The 16930-nt window shown below is 45.9% G+C and overlaps 1 protein-coding gene across 1 annotated transcript in view; it reads right to left on the reverse strand.

The window, feature by feature from the left end:
* Positions 1 to 3197: 3197 nt before the first annotated feature.
* The window catches only part of VPS37A (VPS37A subunit of ESCRT-I), an 862571-nt gene continuing 848838 nt past the window's right edge, over positions 3198 to 16930 (reverse strand). The window contains exons 11-12 of the mRNA XM_069631579.1: positions 10493 to 10568; positions 3198 to 3840 (exon numbers count right to left, since the gene is read on the reverse strand). Of these exons, the coding sequence (XP_069487680.1) occupies positions 10506 to 10568 (63 nt within the window). The 3' untranslated portion in view covers positions 3198 to 3840; positions 10493 to 10505. The remainder of the gene's footprint in view (positions 3841 to 10492; positions 10569 to 16930) is intronic.

Genomic DNA, 16930 nt, shown 5'->3' on the forward strand with positions numbered 1-16930 from the left:
GGCTTGGCAAATGTCTGCGATGGACATACCCGCCCACCAGGCAGCCGAGGCTGCAGCGGCTCTTGTGGAGTGAGCATGGGGCTGGGAGGTGAATGGTTTTCCTACTGATACATGGCAGAAGGAGATGACAGATTAACTCCACCTAGAAATGTCATGTTTTTAAAGCGCTTTCCCTTTATCGCTGGTCCATAATCCAGGAACAGTTGCGTTGAGCTTCTAAAGGGCTTGGTTCTGTCGTCGTAATATTTAATCGCCCTTTTGACATCTAAAGAGTGTAAAGATACCTCTGCAGGAGAGGTAGCTTTTTGGAAAAAGACGGGTAAAGAAATGGTTCTACTCCTGTGGAGGATTGTAGGGGCTAACGGGATAAATCGAGGATTAGTCATAAGCAGCACTTCATCCTTCTGGAACCTTAAGTATGGTACGTTGAGCACAAGAGCCTGTTTATCAGACACTTTGTGATGGGGATACAGTCAGTAGATACAGTCTGTGTGCCTGTCTCCCTCAAAGACATTCTTTAGGCGGCAGAGGCCTTAAACAAGGCTTTCCTTTTGCCGTCCATCCATACTTATCTGTAAAGGTTCTATGACATGAAGGTCTTCTTTTGTAAAGAAGCTTCCTGTAGCTAAGCCAATGAATTTTCAAGAAGACAACAATGAATTTAGAAAAAAAAGACAATTTCTCTGAGAAGAAAATGCAAGGACTCACCAGCATGACACGTGGTTAGAATCTGAAGGGAGGAAGAGGAGGAGGGTCTAGTGGGCTAATTACTCAAGGTGACTGGGACCATTAGAACCCATCAGAAGGGTGACAGCCTACAAAACTGAACAAGGGAAACAATAAGGTAACCGAGGATTCCCAGCCTGATGCCGGGGAATATTCACAGCATGTAAATCTATGAAAGATCCAATGCTGGAGAAGTAAATGCTTCTGAAAAGTTCAGAAGCTGCTTGTGCCTTTTGTGGATTTCTTGCATATGCTAAAGCAGTGGACGCGAACAACTCTAAGGTGTTGTGAAGTAAGACTGCCCTCCTTTGGTTTGATCAAGAAAAATCTTGCAGCATATCTTACGTTTAGAATGCTAATGTTATCTTCAACCCTAGGTGCATACGTCCAAGAATTAACGGTTCCACGTGTTAATACCCCTGCAAAAATATCGGCATACAAAATTATCGCCATATTTCTGCGGCGATATTAAGGCATGGAACCTACGGGGGACACCCCCGCAACCCCCATATTATTTTAAAGGGAGCGGGGGACACCCCTGCAACCCCCACTCCCCAAAAACCCAAATATTATCCCCACTAAAAATATCGCCTATGGCCGTTCCCGACAACCATATATACAGCGATATTTTTGGTGGGGATAATATTACCTGATACTGAATTAACAACACAAGATATATCCTTGCTCTAAAAGGTATTAGAAAATGGTAGTAAGAATCAAGGATGGGAACAAATGAATCATAAGACCTTGTGTTTGTGAAAAATACATATGGCTCTGATGCATCAGGTGTTTGTTCACATGACTGGACAGATGATAGCTACTAGTCTTCTGAGTAAAACATTTTCATTACCAAACAAACTTCAAATTAATGTTTCAACAATACAGTCACATATATATTCACATAGCGTCAATGTCATGGGTCTCTCACTGGGACAGATATCCTCAACGTTTATATAGTGCACTGTGCTAAACAAATTGCTTCTTAGCTTGGAGTCTCAAACACAAAATGATCTCTTACTTGGTGTCTGTTTTTCTAGCCATGAGGACAAGAAGGATCCTGAAGTATGGCAGCTTAAGTTAAACTGCGGGACCAGAGGGCCTTTTTTTGTATATGGTCTTACACTGGCATAGAACCACAGTAACAGTCACTAAACAAGCCAACCATATTGGTTTCCCTCCTGGTGATTGTGGATGCTCTCCCCTTCCAGGTCTACTGGGCACATGCCGAAATGGCAGCAGTTCCATTTCCTACTGTCTACGTGGGCTTTCAGTGGCAGAACTCTTCAAATCCAAAACAGGGCCAGTGATTTGATTGTTAATCTATTGCCAAAGCAGGTTGGATCTTTTTCAGAAAGACAAGCAGCGAACACAGGCTTTGAGTGGGCTTTGAAGCGAATAAAGAGGCAGGCTACTTAATCCATTGAGAATCTGGCATTTGATGGCAACGCGTTTAGATAGTATAGGGGATAACATGGGTTTCTTTCAGGTCTTTCGAGAAACTTGTATGAAGTATGAAACAACAAATAGTAGTCTTTAGTTGACTGAATAACATTTTGAGAAACGTCAGACTCATCCCGCTATAAGGTAACCCCAAGACATTGCACAATTCTGCACCTGACTCAATAGTGGAAAGAGGTTAGTTGAAGGAAGCTCTTGCACCAACCAGGGGCTTGCTATATATGTATCACTATTAAGTATGTGAACTCACCCAGTATCAACATTGTAGTGTAGATGAAACATCCTTTGAATTCTAGATGTTAATGTAATCCCCGCAAATAGGCTTCTATCTGGATTCATGAATTGTACTGCAAGAGTAAGGGTGTTCGGTGGGGTTTGACTGGCTTTAAGTATTCAAAGACAAATCCTTTATACTATTTATTCTGTGATGTATTGCTTGGGAGGTAAATCAATTCAGAGGGTTTCAATATCACTTCTGTTTTTCATGACTTTAAAAAGAAAAATGTATAGGCCAGTGATACAGGCCTTTTTGTGGGTCATTCCCTTTCCAACAAGTGCACATGGCCAAGAACCCTTTGAGTAGATTTAGAATTCGACTTCTAAACTTTATAAACAAACAGTACAGGGAACTTTATACAAGGGACTACAAACACTTTGGAAAAACAACTGGTGTTTTAAAGAAATGTCTATACTATATGAAAGGACGGTCAACCCTTTATGGCAAAAACACAGGGAGAGGAAGCTACAACAGGCAGCTGAAATGTTCTGACTCTGCAGATGTTCTAAACTATGACCCATGCCACCTTATTCAATGATAAAATACAATGGAAGTCGTAGTCCAGACCATCTGTACAGCAACAGGTTGCAGATCTCTGTCCTAGAAAAAGAAGACTTCCAAAGTCCACAAGCAATTAATTTGTCAATATTATGTGGGTGGTCTTGCAGTCATAAAGGGGCTGCCATACAGTTGACAACTTTGGAACAACACCTGGCAATTTAAAAGGGAAACAACATTCTTCTATGAAGCCACTTTTAATTGCATTGTCCATCTGATCCAGACAATTCCAAAGGAATTCTCAAACAGGAAGGAAGTGACTATTAACCAAGACCCAACCAACAGAGGTATGTTGTGGGAGGGTACACCTAAGACAGTGGACCATTACAAAGTCACCTATCACAGGATTTTATGGTACAGACTGGCATGCAAGTTAGATACAATGAAGAAAATAGCAGGTTCTGAAAAGCATGAGAAAAACAAGGCTATGATGGTGATTTGTTGAAAACTAAAATATCTGTATAGGCTCCAGCTCTCAAGAGACAGTGAAAACATAGGAGCTGAGGCTTGCAGGTGTGGACCAGGTATAAGCTCGAGAGACATTCTTCTCATCTCCTTGCCCTCACATGTTTTAAGGGGGCACAAGGATCCCACGAGTTGGGAATGCAAGGGAGTCAAAAGAAAGAGTAACTTAAATTATTCTGAATGCTCTGGTTTTTAAAGGATACTCTAATTTGAAACCTCAGTTTCTTAATTATCTATCCACTTTTCTGTGGAGCCATTTACAAATGCAACATTGTTATAAACAAATGAAAGTTGTATAAAATGTGCTTTGCTCTGTCTGTTCAGACTTCACTTGGCAGTTCCTGATTTCATGGCTTCTAGAAAAGAAAGAGGAAAATAAATGTAAGAGTTAGCAACATGGAGTTCGTGTAAGTAATTAATTGTAATTACACGTGTTTTTTTGGTAGTAGTTGATAGATATAGTTACTCAAAGGTATGAAATGCCTAGAAAAGAACCAGTATTCACATCTTCAGGAACTCACTGAGAAGCATCAATTAAATGAGACAACTGAGACCTTTACCTTAGACAAAGGCGCTAGATAAAAACAGGACAAACCAGAAGACAAAAATTTACAAAGGAGCAATGCATTGTGTAATTAGTACCAGTATATATATATGATACATTATTCACCGTACTCGTATTTCTGATGCTTGTATCTGCTTAGATTCACATGCTGTGCATAGGCCGACATCTAGTGGAAGCTGCGGAGTATTACAGTTTGTTTTTCGAAACTCGAAAATGGGTGTCGACACAGGGCGTGCCAGTAATACTATCCCTAGTGTGACGTCCACTGTACCCATGATCCCTCACGCGTGTAGGACCCTCAGATTGTATTTTTTCTGACATGAGGTAGCATGAGGAGAAGCGTGAGTACAGATGATCCAAGCGGATCTAAAGAAAGGTAAGACTACAAGCATCCATGCACCTTCTCTCAGAGGGGAGGAAGGGTGAGTCGCATGTGAATCTAAGCAGATACAAGCATCAGAAATATGATTACAGTGAGTAATGTATCCCTTCTGAGGCTTGTGGAATCTGCTTAGATCACATGCTGTGCATAGATTAGCGAGCAGTACCTGAAGAAGGAGGTGGGATGTGAGAAGGGTCATGAGCAAATAAATGTCTTAGAACCGCTTGTCCCACTTGGGTATCTGTCTTGGAATGGGTGTCAATACAGTAGTGCTGAGTAAAAGCGTGAATAGAGCTCCAAGTAGCTGCTTTGCAAATGTCAAGGGGGACATTTGCAATGAAAGCCAGAGTGGCCCCAATGCCTCTTGTAGAGTAGGCTCTCGGCGTGAAAGGCAGAGTTTTTTCAGAAAGGGAGTAACACAGCTGGTTACAGTTAATAATCCACTTAGAGATGGCACCTTTAGAGACGCGATCCCCCTCCCTGCCTGTAGCTACGGAGACAAACAGTTGGTCTGTTTTCCTTAGTGGTCTGGTCTTGTTTACATAGTAGAGGACTGCCCTACGCACATCTAGGGTGTGTAGTTTCACCTCAGCCGAGCTCTGTGGGTCTTGGAAGAAAGCCAGAAGCTCGATGGACTGGTTCACGTGGAATTTAGAAATTAACTTAGGTGAGAACCTACGGTGTGTGCGTAAAACCAGTTTATCTTTATGGACAGTAAAGAAAGGATCTTGCACTGACAAAGCCTGAATTTCACTGACCCTTCTTATAGATGCAATAGCTACTAAAAAGGCTGTCTTATAAGTCAGGTGTTTGAGACTGGTTTTATGCATGGGCTCGAATGGGGGGCCCATGAGTTTAGATAGCACCACGTTAAGGTCCCACCCTGGTGGTGGGTTATAAATAAGAGGGTGAAGTCTCTTTACTCCTTCCATGAAGGCTTGAACTACTGGTACTTTCCACCACAACACCTTGTTATGGGAAGTGGTGTATGCCGACAGGGCTGCCAGGTGTACCTTCAGTGAGTTAAAGACCAGTCCTGCATCCAGCAGGTGGAGCATGTATGTAACAATAGTGGAAGGAGTGCAATCAACTGGGTGGATTTGTTTATTCTGGCAACAGATAACGAATCTCTTCCATTTGTCAAAGTAGCACTGCCTCGTGTTTCGCTTCCTAGATTCTTTTAGGATGTCCATACACCTCTGAGGTAAATTGAGATGTCTGAACTCTATGACCTCAGGAGCCATGCTGCCAGGTTCATTGAGTTGGGTTGAGGATGCACTGTTTGAACTTGGTGCTGGGACAGTAGGTTGTACCAGGCCGGAAGTTTGATCGGTTCGCACACGGCTAATCTGCATAAGTGTGGGAACCACGGTTGTCTCGCCCACATGGGAGCAACCAGGACGAGCGTCATCGACTCTGCTCATTTTGTTGACCACCTTCCTGATGAGAGGAGTTGGTGGAAAAGCGTACGCAAACATTCCTGACCAGTTCATCCACAGGGCGTTCCCCTGGGAGTCTGGTTGGGGAAACCTGGATGCATATCCTGGCATTGTCTGTTTTCGCTTGTGACGAATAGGTCTACAGTGGGAAAACCCCACTGAGAGAAGATATCTTCTACGACTTCTCTGTGAAGACACCATTTGTGTTCCTCTGGGAGGGGGTCTCTGCTTAGAGCATCCTCTAAAGAATTGAGATCCCCTGGAACATGTTGCGATGACAGGAAGATGTTCCGTCTGAGTGCCCATATCCACATTTTCTGGGCAAGCTTGAACAGATTTGGCGAACGAGTCCCTCCCTGCTTGTTCAGGTAAAACATGGCTGTAGTGCTGTCCGTCCGGATTTGCACTGACAGATTTAGCAGGTAGGCTCGAACGCTTTAAGCGCTCTGAATACTGCCAGAAGCTCTAGCAGGTTGATGTGATTCTTGGCCACTGAGTGAGACCAGAGACCCTGAGCTGTGTGGTGGGGATGGTGAGCTCCCCACCCTGACAGGCATGCATCAGTTGTGACTACCGCCTGTATCTCAGGATCGTAAAAGGGTTTCCCCTTGGACAGATTTTCTCTTGTCCACCAGTTTACGCTTTGTACAAGTGTTGGCGAAACGACCACTAGATCGTCCCACTGACCACTTGCCTGAGACCGCTGTTTCGCCAACCATTTCTGCATGGGACGCATGCGCAGGCTCGCGTGGGGGACCAGGAAAATACATGACGCCATCATGCCCAGCAACCGCATTGCTTTGCGTACCGTTATCTGGCGACCGGACTGATATTGCGGAATTTGCAGCAGTATATTCTGAATTCTTTCCTCGGAAGGAAAGGTCAACCCCTCTTGAGTGTCTAGGATAGCTCCTAGGAACTGTTTGGAGGTGCTTGGCTTTTTCTCGTTTATTGAGAAACCCAATTCGAAGAGGAGGTCCATTATCCTTTTAATGTTTGTTCTGCAAATTACTGGGGTCTCCCCCGTGATGAGCCAGTCGTCCAGGTAAGGGTACACCGGGATTGCCTCCCTGCGTTGGTGTGCTGCCGCCACCGCCAGTACCTTGGTGAATACCCTTGGAGCTGAAGCTATCCCGAAGGGCAGTACCTTGAACTGGTAGTGCCGACTGTCCACCTTGAAGCGCAAGTACTTTCTGTGCGCTGGGAACATGGAAATATGAAAATAGGCATCTTTCATGTCCAATGTTGCCATGTAATTCCCCTTTTTTAGGAGGGGGATTACCTCTTGGAGAGTAGTCATGCAAAATGTTTGGGGCTTGACATACTTGTTTGCAGGCCGTAAATCCAATACTGGGCGCATTGTCAAATCTTTTTTTGGCACAAGGAAGTAAGTTGAATAAATACCCTTGTTTACCTGGTGTCCCGGGACAAGTTCTATCACGTCCTTTGCTAGCAGATTGACGATCTCCTCGAGGAGGATCTTCTGGTGTTCCAAAGAATGTATTCTTTGTCGTGGAGGATGGTTCTGGGGTGATTCTATGCAGTACCCAGCGGATACTGTGGACAGCACCCATCTGTCGGATGTGATCCCTTCCCAAACTTGGGTGAAGTTGGAAATACGTCCCCCTACTGGGGTTGCGTGAGAAGTGACCCTGAACGGAGCGTCGCTGTTTTGGTGGAGGCATGCTGCCTACTTTACCGGGACTGCCTCTACCCTTACCACGTCCTCTTTTGTTACCCCTGCCATAACCCTGGGTAGACTGTTGGTTATTATTGTTCCACAGTGTACCCTGCCCCTGGGAATAGTTAGATCCTCTCTGGGAATTTTGGCCGCGTGGGCGACGAAAATTGCCATTCCCTCTCTGATTAGGGGGTTTGTTGGCTAGTTGGCCTAGGGATTTGAGTGTCTCATACTCTTCCTTTGCATTTTTCAGCACGTCCTCGACCGCCTTACCAAACAACAGATCCGGCTCCACCGGTTTATCCAACAAAGATGCTTGGGTTTCAGCCTTGAATCCAGACTGCCGTAACCAAGTGTGTCTCTTGATAACAGTTCCTTCTGCTATCAATCTGCCGGCGTTATCTGCGGCATCAAAGGTTGCCTTTAAAATGCAACCGGACATGGCTCTTCCCTCCACCGCAACTCGTGCCAACTGGCTCCTTAAGGGTTCTGGGGCGGAATCTATGAGTGCCGCGACTTCTTCCCACTGATGGCAGTTGTAGCTGGCCAACAGGGTGGTGGAGTTGGCAATCCTTGCCTGGTAGGCGGAAATGGAGGCTACTTTCCTGCCTAAACTATACAGTTTCTTGCTCTCCTTGTCGGGAGGAGTTTCGGACGATGACAAGGGTGTTCCAGCCCTCTTACGGGTGTAACAACCAGGGAGTCCGGTTTCAGATGCCCCGTTATATACAGTGGGTCTGATTGGGCTGCCCTGAAAAGTTTCTCAATCCTGGGGTTCACTGCCCTGGTGAGGTTAGGATTTAAAAGTGAAGGGTCTATTCTTCTCTGAATAGTCTTAAGGATAGGGATGGCCTGAGCAACAGGCCTCCTTTCTCCCACTAACTCTTCGGCGAAGTCCCTCTCCTCTTGAGCACCCTGGGTGTCAATAAGGAAATGTTCTGCCGCTCGGGACAGAACTTCATTCAGGAGAGGTTGATTGTCGACAGGGGAGTCGGCAATCGGGGTTTTTTTCTCTACCGGGGAATCTACTCTGTAGGTCTCAGGGTCTTCCTCTTCCTCTTCTTGGTCCTCATCATCCCCATAGTAGCCCGTACCAGTTTGCTCTTCCAACATGCCCAAATCTGGATCCTCACAAAAGGATGTCTCCCCTTGATATTGGGAGTAGGGCTGTATATAGAAGGGGTCCGAAGACCGTGTTGGGGCTTCAAACCGGGACTTCTTACTTGGAGGTATTGGATCCTTAGAACCTGAGGGTGCTGACCCGTCGGGAGTATAGGAGAGAAAGTGTTCAGGATATTTTGCGTAAAAATCTGCCAATGAAGACATCCTTGACATCACCCTGTCTATGTCATCACTAGACCATTCTCTAGAACTGGGAATGATCTTTTCTGGGGCTTTCTCCGCCTTATCCTGACTAGACTTACTGGTCTTGGCAGGTGTCCTTGGGATAACAGAGGACTGGGACTTGTCTGTCTGTTTATGTGGAGTGGGAAGTTTTTGAGGTGTGTACGAGGAGGCTGAGACTGCTTCCTCTGTTGTTTTCCCCCCTCCCCGTGGGCGGAAGAGTGTTTTCCCTGTTTTTTCACCCCTTCGGAGCCTTCCGACGCCTGGCGTCGAGGATCGGGGGTAGTGTCCCTATCTTTAGAACGTGGAGGTAGGGACTCGGGAGCCGCCGTTACGCGGTCTGCGGGCGTCGACTCGTGGAGTGCGGTCTGGGGATGGAAGTCGGCTTCATCGTCAGACGATCGAACTTCCGTTACCTTGGGGAGCAAGGCACTCTTGGCAACAGTGGATGATTGCCTGGAGTCATGCGGTGATCTAGATCGAGAACGCCCAGAGGACACCAATCCGGACCGTTCTCTATATGCCTCTTTCCGAGAACTCGACGTGCGCATCGAGTCTCGGTTGGACTTCATGTGCTTTGTAGAAGTGCTGTGGGTAGCGCTTGTGTCGCCGGGGGTCATCCCCATAGCCACCCTGCCGGACGACCTTCCGAGGTCGGGGACTTGCGCTCGGCTGTCTCTTGACGCCACGTTGCCCTGGCCGTCTGAAAGCACGGCGTCGCTGCCATCGCTGAAGGCGCCCTCCGCTGCCATGGCCTCCTGACGCCTGGCGTGGTGGGCCCCACGCTTGATCGAACGGTCCTTAAGTGTTTTCAGTTTAAACCTACTACACATTCTGCAGTTCGCCTCGGCGTGGTCCCTCGGCAAGCAGAGATTGCACCTGGCGTGCCTGTCGACCCAAGGGTACTTGCGGTTGCACTTGGGGCAGAATTGGAAAGGGGTACCCTCCATATGCACCTTGTGGCAGCGGGCTAGTAAGTGTAGGAATATATAAGAATGTACCTATATATAAAAAGAGTGTAGAGTATGTCCACCCCCCACTCTCCCTACTTACAGGGCCGAGACCAGAGGCCTTCCAAGGCCCGGGCCGAGGCCGGAGGCCTTCCGAGGCCCAAATTCGTTGTGCAGCCATCGACGGGCAAATTCTTCTCCGGGCCGGCGTCGAGTGTGGAAGTTCGGTGACTCGACGTTGGGGTGGAGAAATGGGTACATATAACAATATTTAGCAAAAGTATGGCTAAGGCCAGGGAACTCTACGAAATGCTTCCGACCAGTATGGCAGAAAAAACAATCTGAGGGTCCTACACGCGTGAGGGATCATGGGTACAGTGGACGTCACACTAGGGATAGTATTACTGGCACGCCCTGTGTCGACGCCCATTTTCGAGTTTCGAAAAACAAACTGTAATACTCCGCAGCTTCCACTAGATGTCGGCCTATGCACAGCATGTGCTCTAAGCAGATTCCACAAGCCTCAGAAATATATATATATATATATATTAGTATATATGCTTCGATCATAAACCAACCACATTCCTGGTTGATCAGTTAATCAAACTCAACAAGGGCATGTTTTTTGTGTGCCACCACATTTGTACCTATAATGAAGCATTAGCTGTGCAGCAATATTGCTTGCTGAAGTTTCTCTTCTTTAGCCCTTCTACTGTGACAACACTGCAAAGAGAAACAAAAAGACAAATTCAATGCAGCTAGTCAATGTTCGATTTGTAACATCTGCTTTTCGAATCTTGAAACTGACAGCACTTGCAAAAAATCTAATACATCTAAAGTCCTACAGCAATAAACACCTCTAAATCAAACAGTTTTACAGAACAAACATTCCACAATGATTTTTGATACAATACAAGAAACCTATAGGCATTAAACTGTTATCTTGTCATTACACATTATTTTTAAATTGTAAATAGACATTAGAGGAGTAGCCAAGATGGCTGCCGAGTAGGACACTTACTTGTGGAGCTCTGACATGCTGTCATAAGTAAGCCGCCAGACCCCCAATAAGTGCAGCCGAATGTGGGAGCAGCATCGAGTTGGTGTAAGTGAACACGAATCGGTAAAGTCAAGCACAGGAGGAGCCATGCAACACTGTGGAACAGATGGAGGAAAGAGGATGGCGCAGGGAGCTGGGTGTCTGTGATGGCACCAGCAAGGCTCCGGGGGAGAAGATACAACAGCAAGAGAGGTGCCGAGCTTTGATCCCAGTGCCTGTGGAAACTTTATCTGTGAACGGTCGCGACCACCAGGCCAGAAAAGAGAGCCGCAGAGCACTGGGAGACTGGTGGTGGTGGTGAAACCATGCTGCTGCAACCACACGTGTCGACCTGACCCTTTCCGCTGCATTGAAGGAAGGTTAATATGAGCGCACATGCTGATCAATCCATGTAAGTGGAAGCAGAGTGCCTTGGGCTGTTGAACGTGCCTAGAGGGCAGAGGTCCACAGGGATGGCAGGAGATTTGTTAAGCTCAAAGGGTCATTATTGTCAGGATGGGGCAGATGAACTGGGCAGCAGTGGGATGATTGACGCTGCCAAAGGAAGATGGACATATCCGACGAGTAGGACGATTATGACACTTTCGATGTCTATTCTAGTAACAATGTGCAATTAGAAAGTGTGGAGGCATCTTTTAGTTGTTGTACAGAACACGGTGGTTCTGTTCTTGGACGCAAGCTGCACATGGGGGAAGAGCCACATTCAAAGCTTTGCTATCTATGAGGTACTATTCGTGTCCTGGGAGCCGACACGCTCTAAAGGGTTTTGCGAAGGGGGGCCGTAAGAAGAGCATAATTCAAGCCTTTAGCTGTTATATTCTAACATATTCTACCATCGTACGAGACTGGCTGGCAGCTGTGAAGTGATTAAATGCCCCGCAGCTCTCTCCCAAGGCTACAGAGAGGGAGCGTGGGCATTCCTCTCTGGGCTACTCATGAGGAGTTTCAACGAACTCTTCAGTCCCGCGACCTTGTCCTTTCATATTCAGACAACAATGTTAACAGTTTGAGCAGAGTAAGCAGAATTCGCAAGAATTGCAAGCTGCAAAGTAGTTTTAGACAGAAAGCAATGAGCAGTGGTTAACAAGCAAAATGGCGATTCTTGCTACGTTTAAACTGGCCGCTCGTTGGTCAAGCATAGCAGTCTATCTCTATAATTCGGTGCATAAGACGGTTGGCCTACGGCCATCAAGTTACGTCTGTCATTCAAATGAAGGGTATTCATTTTTCCAGATTGACAACAGAAGCCCCTTATGCCCGTTAAGGCTGCTCAGGAATCTGGACAGCAGCTGCTGCACAGGACAGTGTATAAAGTAGCGAAGTTGAAGCGAGGAGTAGGAGCAGAAAGGCTGCAGCATCAGGCACTGTTAAAGACAGCGCTGAGAGATATAAGGCATATAGATAAGCGGGGAGGAATGTGGAGACCAATAAAAATGCTGATTGTCACTGCCTTGACGTTCCAGACAGATGCCAAAGAAAGAGGTAACGAAAGCGACCCAGGACGCTTCTATAATATGAGAGAGCCGTTGGACAAAATAATTTCCAAAAACAACCCAAAGCAGACACAGGGAGGAGAAGATAGGACGACAATGGTAGACGGAGAAGCGCAAATGCGTCATTCTACGAATGGTAAATTAAGGCACCTTTTTTATATTACATTTTGTGACCTCGAAGAAAGATCTAGTAGAAACGTTAGAATACTCAGTCTGCTGGAAGGAACATTGAAGGTTTTTGGAGACATTACTGCCTACATTATTTGACAGCGGAGAAGCAGTGAAAGAGATACAGGTAGATAGGGTGGATCAAATTCCAGGGAAAGGACAGCCACCCCTGGGCTCTTTCACATGAGCTATCATGAGCAGGGTCTTGCAGGTACCAAGACAAAATAAGGCTGCTGGCGGTGGCTCACGCACAAGTTCAATGGGAGCAGAATATTATTCTACCAGGACTCCGGTACTGAGATGAAAAAAAGGTGGAAACATTTTGAAGAGGTCAAGACAATGCTAAGAGTTAAGCAAGTCCTGTTTGCATGAGCTAAGACAATGGCGGAGGAAGAAATAAGGTCCCTGCTATGTTGAAATAATGGCAACATGGGCATTAAATTGCTAAAATAGAATGTGAAACTAGGTATCAACAATGAGGTAAAGAGGGCCAGAATCAGGGCGTACATATTTAGGCGGAAGTTGACATAGCAATCCTGCAAGAAACACACCTCAGAGAGGATGAGCACTTGAAAATTGGTAAAAAGTGGGGAGGCATTATGTACAGCTCTGCTTATAATTCAGCAGCTAAGGGGTGCGCTTATGTGGATACAGAATACTACGTTATGTCAGAGGGAAATGGTGGTGCAGGATAAAGCCGGCAGGTATCTGCGGGTGGTAGAAAAACTAGCAAATACATCTGTGTTACCACTATGTTCTTCTATGCACTCAAAATAGATGGTCCGGATTTCTTTGTGCAGATATTGGACATGGCGTGTAAGCACGTCACACACAAGATAGTATGTCTGGGAGACTATCATTTTATATTGCAAGAGGAGATGGACACATCGAGGGTGTGGGGAAGGCCACTAGGGATATCGTTTAAAAGATTTGGCGCAGTTATCGCCGAACATGGCTTGACAGAGGTATGGTGGCACTTACACCCTGAGGTCAGAGGGTATTTTTACTGGTTCCATGTCATTTCATTGCAGGATTTTTTTTCGATGGTTTTTTTACTGCATATTTAACGAAAAACCCCATTGAATTCTTTTTTATTTCATTTTTGGGGGGGGTGGGGAGGTTCCCACCTCCAAGCTCCCCATTCCCTTTAATTTTGTATTTATTCCTGGAACACCCACACCCCATATATATAATTTTCAACCCCTCCTAAAAAATGTGATGGGTTTTTTGTAAAAAGATACACGGTAAAATACCCAACGAAAAAACATCCCGTGATGAAAGGACATCGTACAATTTTTACTCAGCTACAGTCAGATAGTAGAATCAACTTGGATTTGTACAGGAAGAGGTGATACACTTAGTGCAACTCGCAGAATAAATAGACAGACCCATATCAGATCAGGCCCCCATGGGAGGTAACAATGAACTAGACACCAGGGACAGCCCCCATACCGACCAGGTGGGGAGTACAGGCACACTATTATGCAAGCAATTGTAGATTATTTCAGGAACAATGAGGGGTCCATAGAGGATAAAGGGGCCATACGGGAAGTGTTTAAAGCCACAGTTAAAGAACTGTGCATATCAACTACATGTGGTCTGAAACATGCACTGATGAGGCAGACTGGGCACCTGGAAGATGAGATTGGGGAACTAGAAAGGAGCCCTTGAGTGGGTTAGCTGTGGAAAAAGAACTACTGGAAAAGGGAGAAAGGCTATTAGGAATGCATACAATAGTTAGGGAAGATAGGCTGTGCAGCCTATATAAGCTAAATGCATGATGAAGCGGGTAAGCCAAGCCGAACATTGGCCCGACTGGTGAATAGGGAAAGAGGTAGTGACACAATCACAGGGGGAAGCAGTGACAGAGGCATAACAAGATAATGGGATATTCAAACAATATTTTGAGGAACTATACACACGAGTCAGGGCCGATGTAGAGCAGATACAAGAACAAATTACTTAACCTTGGTAAAGTTCTTTCAATTGGATGTTCCTCCCACATATGCCTCATCTTTGATATATTATAAGTCTGCTTGCAGCTTTGGAAACTTTTTTCATAGTATCAGGCGCCGTGCGCTGTCGAGTGGTGGCCCTCAACAGCCTCCATCCGGTCCTCGACTGTAGCTTGTGTGGTGCCCGTTGACTCAGTTCTAGTTTTTTCCTCCCTATGCTCAGCCGTCTTGAAACTATGACCCAGATTTTGAAAGGGAAGAAGGTGTAAAATACAGAAATTCTCACCAAGATAGAGGGGTAGGATGGAAGGGTGATGAATATGTGGGAGGCACATCCAGTCAAAAGAACTTTACCAGGGGTAAGTAATTTGTTCTTCGAAATGGATTGTGTCCTCCCACGTACTCCTCATCTTTGATAGACTCCCAAAGGAACATGTTAAAGGAGGTGGGAACAGAGAATGTATTGCTGATTAATGCTGTGAAGCACAGCTTTGCCAAATCTTGACTCCTGACATAGAATCCAGGCAATAGTATTTGTTGAAAGTGTGCAGAGAGTGCCAAGTTGCCGCACTGCAAATGTATACGGGCACCCCTTACTGAAGAGCAGAAGAAGTAGCCACTCCTCAGAAATGCATAAAATTATCCAGCGAGAGATGGTTTGCTTGGTGACGGCTTGTCCCAATTTGTGACCTGAATAGCCCACAAAGAGCTGATAATCTTGCCTGATTTTGGACATTCTAAGAATATAGAAGCTTAAAGCTCTTCTAGGGTCTAAGCAATGCCATCTCTCCCCCTCCTTCGAGGTATGTGGAGGTGGATAGAAAGCAGTGAAAACAATCTTTTGAGATAATTGGAACTCTGATACCACTTTCTGCAAGAAAGAAGGACGTACTCTCAGAACCACATTATCCTTAAAAAAGGTAGTAAACGGTGGTTTAGAAGAGAGCCGGAAGCTCACTGACTCTGCGAGCTGATGTAATCACCATTAGAAAGATAGTCGTAAGGGTTAACATTCTTAGTGGACAAGAAGGCAAGGGTTCAAAAGGTGCTCCCATTAGATACCGCAACACTAAATTCAAGTCCCATACCGGTACAATAAATGAAACGGGGGAAAAGAGGTTCAGTAGTACTTTTTTTATTCAAGTTGTATTAGTTTTAATCTTGTACAAACAATACAAGGAAACAAAGGTAGGAAGATCCCGTAATATGCAACCACAGGCACATCAAATCTCTTATTGTAACGCTCACCTGATTTCCACGGAGGCGCTGGGCTGGACTGAGCTGTCGCCGTGTCTTCTAGTGCGACTCGTAGATCTCGGCCTTCTCCTAGGGCTGGTCTCCTTCGCACGATGTACCGGACGTGTAGAGTGAGGTGTCTGCAGACGGAAGAACAAGGATTTAGGAACTGGATTGACTGAACTTCTCCTTCCTCAGTCCTCTTATTCGAACCAAGGGCGTGGCTTGCTCACCTTAGATATATTAAGGCCGGGCTCTCCATCCTGCGTCTTTGCAGGGGCGCAAGTACCAGTTACTTCACTGGTTCACTGACAATCCTCTTGATTGCAGAGGTTGATGTTGGAAGATACCGCCGTTTACCGCATGAGCGGTTTCTTGATAGTTATTGGAGCACCCTTAATTTAGTCCCTTGCTCGGTCTCAGGGTGTCAAGATTGAAATTGTAGAGGAATGATGCGGCGAGCAGGTGAGTAGGAAAGATGACCGGTTGCTGTCACCCTTTCTAATGTCTCTCTTTGTCCTGCAGGTTTAGGTGCAATGGACGCTGATGAATAAGTGCCCAGGATCGTGCAAGCGCGTATGTACGAAGAAGATGAAGCGCGGTGCACGTAAGTAAAATGACTGCTGTTTGTTTCAAAAGCATGCCTTAATGTCTCTTTTGTCCTTGCAGATCGTGGATGCAGAGAGCGTTGCTAGATGGATGCCGGCGAACGTGCGAGCGCGTAAGTAGAAAGTTTATGGTTGGTTTAGAATGCGCCTTAAAATGTCTCCCTTTGTTTTGCAGATGCCGGCATGCAGCGCTTCTTGAAGTTCAGAACGTGCAGGTAAGCAATTCAAGAATGCAATGCTTAATCAAGTCCTTTTCTTTGCAGATGTCGATGGGGAGCCGAAGAAAGCGGCGGAAGGCTTTGGAAGATGCCGCCGTATTTGGTAAGTAAGAGCGCTGCTCTCGAATTGAATTCTGCTAACCTGTTGTTTTGTCTTGGCAGGTGCAGCTGAGGATCGGATCTCTAGCAGGTAAGGAATTCGTTTTCACAGGAACTGGAGCTGAAGAATCTCAGGAAGACTGGAGCTGACACGGTGAGCGTCCTGCTGCAGATGCAGAATAACGCGAAGCACGTTTCATCAATCGGGTGTGGTTTAAATAGCCTCCTGTAGTGCTTAGGCGTCTTCT

The sequence above is a fragment of the Ambystoma mexicanum genome, chromosome 6q (genome assembly GCF_040938575.1).
Source record: "Ambystoma mexicanum isolate Mex_15411 chromosome 6q, UKY_AmexF1_1, whole genome shotgun sequence".
Classification (NCBI taxonomy): domain Eukaryota; kingdom Metazoa; phylum Chordata; class Amphibia; order Caudata; family Ambystomatidae; genus Ambystoma; species Ambystoma mexicanum.